Here is a 14,199-nt window from a genome sequence, read left to right as displayed (position 1 = left end):
ATCCTCTAATTTAGTTTCAGTCACATGAGTCAAGCCTTCATATTATATCATATTAATAAGCTCCATACTGACTGTTCATTGGGCTCAAATATAGCAGTGAATAACCTTGGCATTTTCATCAAAACTGTGCTGAATTTTCAAAACACAACTTGTCAATCACTGCCTTTATTCATCTCCAGAATGTTGCCTATTTATGATCTTTTTACCTTCCCTGCTATTGATACCTTTCGCAATCTTTCCATCGCCTTGGGAACAATTTTTCAAATACTATCTTCACCAGCCTCCAGAATTCATAAAATTAATTGAACCCAGAATTTTGTGATTTGGATTTATTTCCATACAAAGAAAGATATATGACCCTATACAATCTATGTCCAGTTCTATCAGGCTCCTGGGCAAAGTTAATCAATTCTCAGCGTCACATCCTTCTTTGGAAATCTCAAATACTTAAGAACTCTTTTGTTACCACATAACCATATACCTTCTGGTATATAATATAATATAAAAGCAGAGAATGCTGGAAATCCTTTGCGGGTCAGACACTACCTGTGAAGAGAAAAACAGAGTCAACATTTCAGATCAGTGATGTCGAGTCAGAACTGAAGTAGTTAGAGATTTAATGCTTTTTAAACAGGTATGGAACTAGGATAAGTACAATGGATGGGCAATGCAATTTGAAAAGAAATAAAAGAGTGATTAAAAGCCAAAAGGGAAGATAGTGCAAGACTAAAGTCATGAGCCAAATCAAAACAACTGTAAACACAGTCCCAATCTCATCAGACATTTTGGATTATGGCACAGATAGATTTGGCTTTTTTTTGTCTAAGTTCCTACAGTTCTGGTTTGGCGTTTGTTCACTACTCCCTTCCGCTACAATCAGAGGGTGAATTTCCACCCATTACAGCACTGCCCTCTGGAATTCCTTTGCAAAATCATAATGCATTTCTACCTTCATTTCATCAACTACATTCCAAATTGCTTTTATATTCTTCTAACTCCTCCTATCGTAAGATGCTGTCAGGTTTTATTTTAAATGAGGAGTGTTGTGTAACTATTGGTAAAATATGATAAGTTAACTTCTCAAGTCCAAGTTTGAATCTGGTACTGGGATGAAAATCTTCTCTGCAAGCCTGATGACCTGTAAGAATCTCATGTCATGATGTTGGATCCAGTTTTGATCCAGTTCCAAATGTGTATAAATCCAATGTACAAAATCCATTGTAGTTCGCCAGAAAAGGGCTTAACCATTTCAACCATTCTCAAAGAAGTGATGAATGGCATGGGAACTGCGTAAATTTGCATTAGATGTATTCTTTGATGGTTGCATTTAATTTGAAGGCAGCTTGTTCAGGCAGAGCAACCTACTGTACATCTAGCCCATATCATAATCTTGGGACAATTAATGCCTTGCTCCCAAAATGAACTGGAAGAGTAAAAAAATGTTTGTACTCTTGTGCTCCAGTGGTAGTGAGCCACTCGATTAAAGTCCCACCTCCTCCAGAGGTGTGTAATAACATTTTTGAACAGGTTGGTTAGGAGAAAAAGTCTTTCAGAAAATGCATATCATGGAATGGTCCTGGACAATATACAAAGTGATACTCTGCATCACTTGTATATTCAAATCAGTTGCAATACTCAGATATTGGAACTTGCTTGGATTTCAAAATGAATGCCTTTCTGTAAGATTGAAAAATGCTAGAAAATCCTATGATGGGAAGTCTGAATTCCTGTTGTTATTGCAGATAACTTCATTAATTCAAATTTACTTATCACATTTTTACAAGTAAAATTGGTATTTGCGTTACATCTGCATGAAATCATGCCTTCTCCCCGACTGATTTTTGCAAGGAACTCAGTGGAAGGGTATAGAGGTCTTGGAGCTCCTACATGGAGAGGCCTTGCGTTCAGAAACCAATTACCTTTGCCTGCCCTGGTTATTTCATGTACACATATCTTGGTGGAACCGGGCTACCACTGGGAAAAAAAATGTTTCTTGTTTTAAATGGGAGGCCTCTGAATTTTATTTTTTGAACGCTACTCTGTTATGTGACCAATAAAAGCTCATTCTAATTCCAACAAGGCATTCTCCAGCATACATGGGAGAAGGGGCCCTGAGATGTTGTCGGTGCCTGGTACCTGTATTGTCATGTAAATCCTTCAGGAGGGCTGAGCTCTCGCCTGGCGCTGGAGCTCCGCCCCTGGGTGGGCGGGGGTTTACAGTGACGTGTTGACGGGGGAGGGGGGGAGGTAGTGAAGCGCCGCGCACCTGCAGCGTGAAATTGACACAGAGAGACAGAGACAAGAGCCCAGCGCAGAGCCGCACAGAGAGAAGCAAGGCAGCTGAGAGCCGCTCCACTCTCCCACTGCATTAACAGCCCCGATACGCCGCTAAGCAGGGGCTTCGGTTTTTTTTTTCCATCTCAACTTTGCCCGACTTTCTGTTTTTTTTATTATTTTGGTGGTTGGGGGGTGGGGGTTCGCAGTTAGCAGGATGCCAACCTCCGCTGCCATCCTTCCGATCGCACTGCTTATGTGCTCAGTTCGGGTGAGGGGATAATTCTTGTTAATTGCTGGTGATAAGTGTATTTGCTCGCACGGTGCCTTTTTGCGAGCCGCAGTTATCGTGAAAGCACGGTTTGGTCGCTTGTCTTTATGTTTCATCTCCGATATGTGTATGGGCTTTACGCTGTATTGTTTCCTGAATGCTTCAAATTGTGTTTTTTTGTGTGTGTGTGTGTTTGACTGCCCTGCTCCGAGTAGTTTTAACCCGCAATAAGTTTGAATGGGAAATTTTCTGCTTGATCATCTCAGGCACCGACAGCGGATGCTGAAGGGAGAATATCCTCGTGTAGGACTGGATTTTCTGACGATGTGTATGCCGCGTTTATTTCAACGAGTGTTTTAGAAGGCCAGAGTTTTCTTAAAGGTAAGGGCATTGAGATGTTCAAATGCGATCCTCTATCCTAAGACAGGCTGCGCCCAGTACCGTTAATTCGCGAGAGAGGCTTGAGAGATCCGTAAATAGCCGGATCACTGGAAATGTGTTAGAAAACCACTCCCCACCCACCCCCACAGCGACTCGGCAGCTTTGATAAAACTTTCATTGCTCAGTTATGTTGGAAGGCGAGATATTCAGGCTTTTTTTTTTCATGTTTGTCGTTGAACCGATGTAAATGTTTTCTTCCTCTAGTCTAATGCTGGCCCGGTCTGCGGAACCTGTTTCTGCCTACTGCAACCGCTAGTTATTCCTTCAAGCTGTGTATTGATGTATAGCTCCACTATATTTCACTCGTTTTGTTTTAAAAAAATGCTTTAACTGGGTTTGAGAGCTGTCCATTTGAATTGAATTGAGACATTCATTGTTTAGAGAAACGGCGTAAATTTCATTTCACTCTCCGCCTGTTTCTTGACATGAATGTAGTTTGAGTTTGAGCCTTGCAAACTTTGTATCTGTCAAGTATTTGTGCATCGATGCGTGAGATATATGTCTGTTTAAAAGCAATTTTCACGCGGGGCTGGGGGAGGGAACACCAATTGATGAGAGCTGGACTTGTACCATTGTTCTGCGTGTAAACCAATCTGCGAGTTTCATTGATCCTAACTCCCCTACCAGGGTTTCTCGATTTTATTTTATTGGGATTTAAACACAGGCGAATGGGAGCAGGATGAAATGAATTAGTGGCTTTCCGAATAAGGGTAACAAAATGTGTTACTTATGTCCGCGTTTGAAACACAGCAGTTGGATGCATTCGTTCTAAGAGTGGACTTTTGAGTTTGTCAAGTGAAGTCATTAGTATCCAGAAAATGGGAGTGAATAGGAAGCTGTCATCTTCACTCTCTTAGTTGTGTTTCAAGTCAATCCTTGAAAGTAGATTTTGTCCCTTAGACGTTTCTTGTTATTGTTGTCTTTTACTCAACAGAATCCAAGGTCAAATTTGAATGTCCTCTACTTATGGGACTAACGATCTCCTAGAAATGACAATGTTAGTCCCAACAAAAATGGGCATTCAAATGAACACCCATCTTGTTGAATCTGGGCATACTTTTTTTTTCCTTTTTTAGAATGTTTTCATGAGCCGAAATGTGTGTATCATTGTGATAAAGTGACATCCAGTTTGATTTCCTTGAAAGGTGGAAAATGTATGAAAAAATTGAAAGGTCAACATTGAAGTGACATGATCGACTTTTAAAAGTAATAAGCCAAGATTTGGTTATATAAAGAGTTCCCAACAATTGAAGAACTAACATCTTCATTGGCTGGAAACTGAGATAATTTAATGACAGGTACAATTTCTGTGCATTGTGAATTATTAGTGATTTATAATATTTGCAGTGTCATATCAAAGTAATAACTTAACATCACAGTGATAAAGTAACCAGTTGTTTATGAAGTTGATTTTCACTACTGGAAATATGTAGCCTTTTACACTTCTCCAGGAAATAGAAAATATAAGGGTTTTCCATTCAAGTGTAGCTAAAGTGAACGTTTAATTGGGAAGTCTGATTTCTGAGATTCAGTTAAGACAATACATATTGAAATGATAAACATGTGCTAAAACTTGTATAATTTGAACAAACCAAACTGTGTGACTTGAATAATGATATCAGATGCTTCAAAAGCTCCAGCAGTGCAATAAATGAATGAATGAATGAATTGTGTTTGTTCTGATTGACCAAATTTAGAAGTTTTTGATCTGATGATTTGAAAACATCTACAAGGGGACACCAAAATGACACATCACACATGAGTGGCAGTGGAAATTTCTAAGTAATAGTGAAATCTAGAATTTAGATTGGAAGCTCTTATATCCTACCTCTGCACCTAGAGATGCATAACACAGGCTACATGTTTACATCTGTTTCCATACCTAGTTTTTTTTTTGAGACTGGCAACAGGTTAGTGACTGAGGCTGTAACTTGTTGGTGCCCCACTCTGCATCAAGCATGCCTGACAGGAGACTCTGATTCTTACCACCTCCCAAAGGCATTTGAATGGCACACAGAAATTGAAATGTAGAATTACATTTTTTTTTTTTGCTGATCCATGTTTGTTACAGCATGATCACAGCATCTAACCTGTCTGCTGGTATCAAATTCAAATTCAATATCTTCAACTCCATGCACATTTTTTCGAAGGAAAAAGGCCAATTTTGAGTTATGTCTACAGACAATATGGATTTCTGTTGTTACTTTTATCATATTTTTGAACTGATTACATTTTTTTTTCACATAGATAAATCATTTTCAACCTTTATTGCTGACTGGTCTAGGGTTAGACAATTTTTGCAAGTATCAATTCATGACTAATGCTGAAATACATGATATTATAAATACTAATGTTATGATACCAGAACCATTCTTGTGTTATGAGTAAAAGTAATATAACAACACTGTTGTTGAACTAAAATCTTTGATATAATTTGTGTAAAAAATGGTTGCACAAACTTCTGCTTACCTTTTTTAGTTATTTCTTTGCATTCCTTTACCCTATGCATTTTTAACACATTAATCTGGCTAATTGATCTGTTCATGTTATCTATACTTTTTCACTTCCTAAGTATACAGTACAGTTTTTTTTTTCTTTTAAAAATCTCATTCTTTATTCAGGCACTTGACTTCTTCCTACCTAAAATGTAGATGCCAAGGAAAATAATTATACTTATTGGTTAGAAATCAGTTTTAGATCCGAGTGTGGCGATTTAACACTTGGTTCTAACATAGGTGAGATATTTTAGCATTCGTTTATTGACTAACATGTTTGGTGCATACAAATACTCCTGATGGCATAATCGCCCCTAACAATCAGCACCTGAACTATTTTAGGTCTCAATAGATATTGAAGGTTCAGAGAAAGGAAGGATTCCACTGTACCAAGCAGGGACCAATGCTACATTAATAAGATCAGGATTTAAAAAACAAAGTATTCAGATGTCAGGAAATCTAGAGTGCTCCTGTCCTGGCATCAACAGAATACGAGTATATACATTAATTATTCCGGAACTAGACAGGTACTAAGTGTACATATCTGGCAGTTTAATTTGAAAAGAATTTTTATGGAACAGCATACTTGTCAATTTTAAGGTCAAAACTGTAACCACTTCAAACTTGTAAACCTTAGTTCCACGAAGAATTTGTTTTATTTTGTTACTTAATGCTATAATGATTGAAGATGGGGTGTCTGTGTGTGTGTGTGCTTGCATGTTTATGTGACACTAGTCGTCCATCCAGACCAGGCAATTTAAACATCGGTTGTTTTTTTTTTTCTGAACATAAATTCATGGCTTAAATCATCATGGGTACTTTAATTCAAAAGCTAAATCATGGTGTGGAATATTGTCAGTATTGTATGTGAATAAAGTAATCAATTTTCCTTTATTAATCCTTATGGAAATCAGACCCACTGGTTTTGTCACTGACTTCTGTTTTGGGCAACAAAGTCCAACTGATCCCATGTACAGCCATTTTCATAAAAACTTATGATTACATCAATGGTTTTTAAATTTCAAAATACATTCTAGACAAGAATATTCCGTGTTTTTGTTCCTTGCTTAGCTTTTCACCAAGACTCGAGTACAATTGCTATAGTCTATGTAAAACATCAGGGATCTTCAGATAATTAGAGCCTACAGCAATAAATATTATTACTGAGAAATATAAGAAATATTGCAAATATTTCTACTGTTTTAAAATTTAGTTTGATTATTAGTTCCTGCCCATATTTATCATCTCCAACACGAGACTCTGACCATTATCATTTAATGTTCGATGACCTTACCAACACTGAATTCTCCACTATCGGACATCCATTGACTAAAAACTGAACTGGAAGAGCCATACAAGTACTGTGTTTACAAGAGCAGGTCAGAAACAAGTAATCCTGAGGCAAGTGACTCCCCTCTAGTCTTCCGAACCGACTGCACACCATTTAAAAGGCAAAAATCCAGAGTGTGATGGGATGCTCTCCATTTACCTCAATGAGGGCAGCTCCAGCAGCACTCAAGAAGCATCATACTATTCAGGACAAAGCAATCCATTGAATTGTCACCCATCCACTACCTTCAATGTTTCATCTTCACTACTGAAATAAATGCTACACACAGTTGCTGTTTACACTGCAGTAACTTCACCAAGGTTATATGACAGCTCCCTTTAAAACCACAATCTCTATCAACTAGAATGACAAGAACAGCTGATACATGAAAACACCACCACTGAAGGTCCCCTCCAAGCCACTCCTGATTCTGATTTTGGAACTGCATTGCTGGTTCTTCACTATAACTAGGTCAAAAGCCAGGAACTTCCTCCCTAACAGCAGTGTGGGGGCTCCGATACACCAATGACTGTAGTGCATCAAGACACTTAACACCATCTACTCAAGGGCAATGAGGAATGGGTAACACACGTCAGCTTAGTCAAGAATACCCACATCCCATTATGTTTTTTAACTGGTCAAAACTCTCAAGTTGAAATTGGAAAATTCATTTAATTCAGGAAGACTCTTCAAATTATACCTTTTTTAAGATACATAGGCACTAGTTGACAATATTAACAAGTTTTATTTTCATATTTACTTGATATATCTACTTGATATCGTACACAATTTTAAAATATTAAATGATTCAGGATGTTACTTAATGCAATTTTCTATGTTAAGTGGTTCCTCAAATAGAGGATCGTAACACCATGGTATTGTAAAATACTCAGTTGTGGTGATTAAACCTATTTTCAAATCGTTAATAAACAAAACACTGGATTGCAACTTAATGAAAAATGAATTATTACATTCTATTGTGTCTGATTTGCACTGGTTTGTGGAAGATTTTATTTTTATGATTATGTAAATAATTTTAAACATTTTAACGTAAATTATGGCCTTAATAGCTCAATTACCAGTGCATCTAGGCACAATTTCCTGAAGTTATCTAAGGTAGACGCTTTATCTCTAGGTGTAGATTAAGAAAAAAGGAGATGGGAAGATGATTTGGTCAGTAGCTTTCACCTGTGTGGTTCAGTTTTTCTCTGTTCACTCTTGTTAATATATTTTTTTTCCTGCATCTACTGCTATCCAAAGGATTATCTGTTTACTCTGCAACATATTCTCCCCTTAATCCACATCATCTTTCCCATCAGCAGAGCTGTTCACAGGGTTCCAGGAAGTTATCTGATTTTCCAAGGCTAGTACAAGGATTAATGCAGTAGGATTTTGAGTCCAGTTTTTCAGTTTAATATCTACCTCTTCAAATCATACTGAAGGGACTGTGCTGACATGTATAATTGAACAATTTTGATGTGTGATTTTGTTCAAGTAAAGCCACTAATTTTAGTTTGATTAAAATAAGTAAAGCCACTAATTTTAGTTTGATTAAAATAAACTGGTGTTTGAATATTATGTTTAAAATTTATGTTCAATTGAATTGCAAAAATAAAATCAAAGGAATAGGATTTAAAATATTGCTAATTTACATATATTGGTGATGGTCAGTGACAGTTCATCTCCAGATGAAAGTTCTCATTGCTGCATATAGGTGGCTTTTTACACTTTAATGAAAAAGCAAGGTTGTACAAAATTGGAGGTTGATCTTCATCTCTCAAAAATATAGAAAATTCCCTGTTCGGTCCCTAACAATCTTTCGGCTACAGAAAGAAATATCAAGATCTGTGGAATAGAGATTTGCAAGGAAAAGTGAGAACTTCTTTTGTGCAGAAGCTATTTATTTATATTCCACAAACAATGGGGTGGATCTTAACTCCTCCATGTGTAAGCGAGTTAATAGCAGAGTTACAGTAGAGGTGGTTGACTCTGTAACATTCCTATTACACTGCCATTTATGCTATCACTCTTTGCTGGGTTGCTGACATGCCTACCTGAATCAGATGGGGACATCTTTTATTTTATTCTTTCAGGGCATGGGCACAGATGCAAGGTAACTATGCATTTATAATATCCTATTGGTCAGATAATGCATCATGGAGGTTCTACTCAGTAAAACATAAGACAGCAGAGAGAACAGAGTTAGAAATGTGAAAAATAATATTGTGAGGCAAGCAGCAGCATAAGCTGTCTGCCAGGGTCTGAGAGTAACGAGGACCACTGATATTATTGGGCTCTCTACTGCTCCCCTCAGGCCTACAGGCCCAGAGCGTTTCTGACCTGTCACAGAACAGTGAGCCAACAACAGTGAGGAGAAGTAGAATGCTCAACCAGCTGGCCACTTACTGTGTGGAATCTACCCAAATGTGTTCAGTTGTATGTCATGGAGGGGTGTTCAATTGTTCTGCTTTAAATTATTAAACATAAAACTTCAGTAAATCCTACAGTATTTCTGAAGGGATGTGAATTTGTTTTATCAGAAGCATTTAAGTACATACTTTAGGGAAAAAAATTGTAAATAAAATTTTTCCCATATGGAAGCCAACAATGGTTTAAAAACGAACGATTGCTATGGCTGGGGAAAAGTCCATGATTTGATGAATATTGTGTGGTACAATTTGTACTGGATCATCAATTAAAAAGCATGTTGTAAATAGGAATTGTGGCATCTTGCATATGTCGCCTTCAGTAGGTAGATTGTATTGAATTTTGATAAGTCTTGAACTAGCACAATTTGTATTTTGTCATTGTTTCCATCTGGATTTTGAACCTTTCATTTCTCCATATCCGATCAAGAAGATGAACATAAATTTCACCTCAAATGTGTGCACGGTCAGTTCAAATACTTAAATTGTTGAAAAAAAAGTGCCATGAGGCTACAGTCATTGTAGGAAGTTATTTTTCTTGATTCTCTATACCTTTTTACTCTTCAAAATGGTCAATACTACGTCATAAACTGCCTATCCTTTGCAATCCTGTTTGCCCTGCATATTCATGTCTGATCCCACTTGCCTTTTTCCAATGGCTTGTTCTTTTGTGCCATAAGTAGCCCAAAATTTTACGCTCAATACATTCTTCCTCATCAACATGATGCTATCGGTGAAAGCATTTTAAAAATTAATGTTGCTTCTGTAAGTTAACTGGAAATACCCAATCTCCCTGGCTGCAGTATCACTTGCAGGTTCTGTTGCTGTTTTTCTTTTAGTAGATAAGTTGGAAGTGATGATAATGATAACAACTTCAATTTCTACAGCACAATTAATATAATAAAATTTGTTTTGCAGAAGTGCTTTTAAGCAAGATTTGTCACTTATTGGGAGACGTTAAGGCAGATCACTAAAAGTTTGGTCAAATGGGTTTTAAGAACTTAACTTCTTTTTCTTGCTTTCCAATAAGATCTTAATGTCTAAACTGTTAAATAGTAGAGCAAATTAAATTTGAAATTACCCAAGAGGCCAGAATTAAAGCAAATAATGGCTTAGGAGTAGAAAAGTCCTGTTGACTCCTGTAAGAAAGTTTGAACTAAAATCCTTCATTTAATTCTACACGTTTTTCCATTGCTTTCTCAGTTTGAATTTGATGGTGTGTAACGTTGGTGTCCCAGTTGACCTGAAATTGATATTAAATTAGATATCCATTTCTTCCCATCAATGTCACTTCTATAAAATAATCCTACCTTCATTGTCACTACTAATGAAATGTTAATGTATGTTTGTCAAATCCAGGTTTGGATCTTTCTTGTTACAGAGATAGTAGGAACTGCCGATGCTGGAGAATCTGAGATAACAAGGTGTAGAACTGGATGAACACAGCAGGTCAAGCAGCATCAGAGGAGCAGGAAAGCTGATGTTTCGGGTCTAGACCCTTCTTCTTTTTTTCCCTTTTTCCTCACAAATCGTCCAAACTATATAAATTCTAACTCATCTGTCTTGGACTAAATCCTGTTAGTTTATTAGTCATATGGTGTAAAGTATGCACCCCAACCTTCATTTTCACCCTCCCCTCCAACTTATGTTATGAAATGGTTTTGGGATGTTTTTATATAGTGAAAGAATTCTGAAATTGAGTGCAAGTTCGAAGCATTTAGTTCTAAAATTTGTGTATCTAATTCTATCCTCTGTATGCTTTTAAATGGTGTTCTTTTTACAGTCATAACTAGTGCCTGCTTTTTGAAAACACCGTTGACTCAAAAATAATGAAAACAATTCTCACCATGTGGCATGGTCTAGCTTGATTTAACAATTAAAAGTTCCATTACCCATTCAACGAATATTTGAGCAGTTATCATATCCCAGTATATTCTGAACTTAAAATTAATTTTCATACTTTGACTATGAAAAGCTGCAAAGAAAAAGCTGTCCAAGAATTACCTCAATCTTCTTTCATTGGAAAAACTTCCCTGCGCAAATGGGAAGAAAAGGAACCTTTCGGATTGATGTTCACTTAGTTTCAATAAAGGACAGTGGTTCAGATACAAAGGCATCGAATGTTGCAGACTCTGTGTGAACACCGTATAATAGGATATATAACTCACCTAAATATCCACCTACTTTAGAAAAGTATTTTGGACTTGAAGAACACCTGATGAAACAAGCATTTTAAGAAATGTTTAAAATTGGATTTTTTTCTATCAGAAGTTAGAAAGCCATCAAGCCCACTTTAAGTCATCTAAGCAGTCAGAATCACAAACAGAACGAAGTTAGAGAGAGTAGGGCTTCTTCCAACTTGCTCCAAATTCATGTTATCTGGGAACCAACCTCTTGGAAATCTGACAGCAAGAGGCCTTAGAGCTTACTGAGAATCCTCTACTTGACAAAATCTTGACTTCAACTGAGGCATCAACTCATCAAAGAAACCAGTGGCCTGCAATGAAAGAGATTGAGACAATTGTAACTTGTAGTTATCTTGCTTTACCTTCGTCGGTATCTAACCTTTGGCATGTGTGATGATAGCTAATGTGAGTGAAGCATTACATTTTAAACAGGCAGGAAAGAGTGTTTGTAATCATTAATCTTATTTTGTGAGGCAAAAGGCTTGCTGCTTGAAGTTTTTTTTAAGCCAGGGCAATCTCACTGGTGAACAAATACTCACCTCACATAGACAAACACATTGATCAAGGGCAGTGAAATGGAATGTGCAAATACTGCCCATTCCACAGTTATGAGACAGTTATGACTTGAAACTGCCTAATTTTGGTTTAATGGTGTAATTTTAATTTAGAAATGTAACATTTGCTATTTTGCAAAGTTCAAATAAAATTAGTTGCAGTGTTTCAACCCTAGTTCACATTGGATAAGTCGTTGGCAGAACTGTCATGTTTGATACTAATTAACTCATCAACCTTATCTGATGAGCCAAAAGGAATTCTTAGTGAAAACTGGAGGAGTTTTCCTTTTTGCAGTGGAGAAATATTGTCAGTGAACAGAGTTTGTGTGAAAATATGCCATGCTTGGTCTAAGAGTCTGTAGTGATTGTAATAAGGTCAGTCAGGTGAGTTCCCTGCTTGGGGCAGTTAACCTGGTCCAATCAGGGAACTCTGGCTGACAGAAATAAACTGGAATGTCAGAGGATCTGAGATAGTAGAAACTGCAGATGCTGGAGAATCCGAGACAACAAGGTGCAGGGCTGGATGAACACAGCAGGCCAAGCAGCATCATAGGAGCAGAGAGGCTGACGTTTTGGGCCTAGACCCTTCATCAGAAAAGGGGGAGGGGAAGGGGGTTCCAAAATAAATAGGGAGAGAGTGGAGGCAGATAGAAGAGGGATAGAGGAGAGGATAGGTGGAGAGGAAACAAGCAGGTCGAAGAGGCGGGGATGGAGCCAGTAAAGGTGAGTGTAGGTAGGGAGTTAGGAAGGGGATAGGTCAGTCCAGGGAGGACGGACAGGTCAAGGGGGCGGGATGAGGTTGGTCGGTAGGAGATGGAGGTGCGGCTTGAGGTGGGAGGAGGGGAGTCTGCCGAGTCTTCACCATCCCCCCAGACCTACCCCTTACTGAGGACGAACGGTCAGTCCTCAGTAAAGGGCTCACCTTTGTCCCCCTCCACCCACAGATCAACGAATACCGCTCACGCTTGGACATAGAGCAGTTTTTCCACCGCCTCTGCCTCCACGCTTTCTTCTTTAACCGTGAACCTAACCCTCCCTCTACTGACCCCTTCTCCCGCTTCCAACACACCCCCTCCTCCTGGACACCACCCCAAGGCCTCCTACCCCCCCTCGACCTCTTCATCTCCAACTGCCGTCGAGACATCAATCGCCTCAACCTCTCCACCCCTCTCACCCACTCCAACTTCTCCCCTGCAGAACGTGCAGCCCTCCGCTCCCTCCGCTCCAATCCCAACCTCACCATAAAACCCGCAGACAAGGGAGGCGCAGTTGTAGTATGGCGCACTGACCTCTACATCGCTGAGGCCAGACGCCAACTCTCCGACACCTCCTCCTACTGCCCCCTTGATCATGACCCCACCCCTGAGCACCAAACCATCATCTCCCAAACCATCCACAACCTCATCACCTCAGGTGACCTCCCATCCACGGCCTCCAACCTCATCGTTCCCCAACCTCGCACTGCCCGCTTCTATCTCCTTCCCAAAATCCACAAACCTGAATGTCCTGGTCGACCCATTGTCTCCGCCTGCTCCTGCCCCACAGAACTGATCTCCAACTATCTGGACTCCATTTTCTCCCCCTTGGTCCAGGAACTCCCTACCTATGTCCGTGACACCACCCACGCCCTCCACCTCCTCCAGAACGTCCAATTCCCCGGTCCCCAACACCTCATCTTTACCATGGACGTCCAGTCCCTCTACACCTGCATTCCCCATGCAGATGGCCTTAAGGCCCTCCGCTTCTTCCTGTCCCGCAGGCCCGACCAGTCCCCCTCCACTGATACCCTCATCCGCTTAGCCGAACTCATCCTCACACTCAACAACTTCTCTTTCAATTCCTCCCACTCCCTACAGACAAAGGGGGTGGCCATGGGTACCCGCATAGGCCCAAGCTACGCCTGCCTCTTTGTAGGTTACGTGGAACAATCCCTCTTCCGTACCTACACCGGCCCTAAACCCCACCTCTTCCTCCGTTACATTGATGACTGTATCGGTGCTGCCTCGTGCTCCCACGAGGAGCTCGAACAGTTCATCCACTTCACTAACACCTTCCACCCCAACCTTAAGTTTACCTGGACCATCTCTAACACCTCTCTCCCCTTCCTGGACCTCTCTGTCTCCATATTGGGCAACCACCTAGAAACCGATATTCATTTCAAGCCCACCGACTCCCACAGCTACCTAGAATACTCCTCCTCCCACCCACCTTCCTGCAAAAAT

The 14,199-nt window shown here is 39.4% G+C and overlaps 1 protein-coding gene across 1 annotated transcript in view; it reads left to right on the top strand.

The window, feature by feature from the left end:
• The first annotated feature begins 2,297 nt into the window (after positions 1–2,297).
• The window catches only part of LOC109932986 (cadherin-4-like), a 678,601-nt gene continuing 666,699 nt past the window's right edge, over positions 2,298–14,199 (top strand). The window contains exons 1-2 of the mRNA XM_048608578.1: positions 2,298–2,545; positions 2,812–2,926. Coding sequence (XP_048464535.1) covers positions 2,492–2,545; positions 2,812–2,926 — 169 coding nt within the window. The 5' untranslated portion in view covers positions 2,298–2,491. The remainder of the gene's footprint in view (positions 2,546–2,811; positions 2,927–14,199) is intronic.

The sequence above is a fragment of the Rhincodon typus genome, chromosome 19 (genome assembly GCF_021869965.1).
Source record: "Rhincodon typus isolate 14 chromosome 19, sRhiTyp1.1, whole genome shotgun sequence".
NCBI lineage: Eukaryota > Metazoa > Chordata > Chondrichthyes > Orectolobiformes > Rhincodontidae > Rhincodon > Rhincodon typus.
The sequence above is the reverse complement of the archived record's forward strand: the minus strand, read 5'-3'. Positions and strand labels throughout refer to the sequence as shown.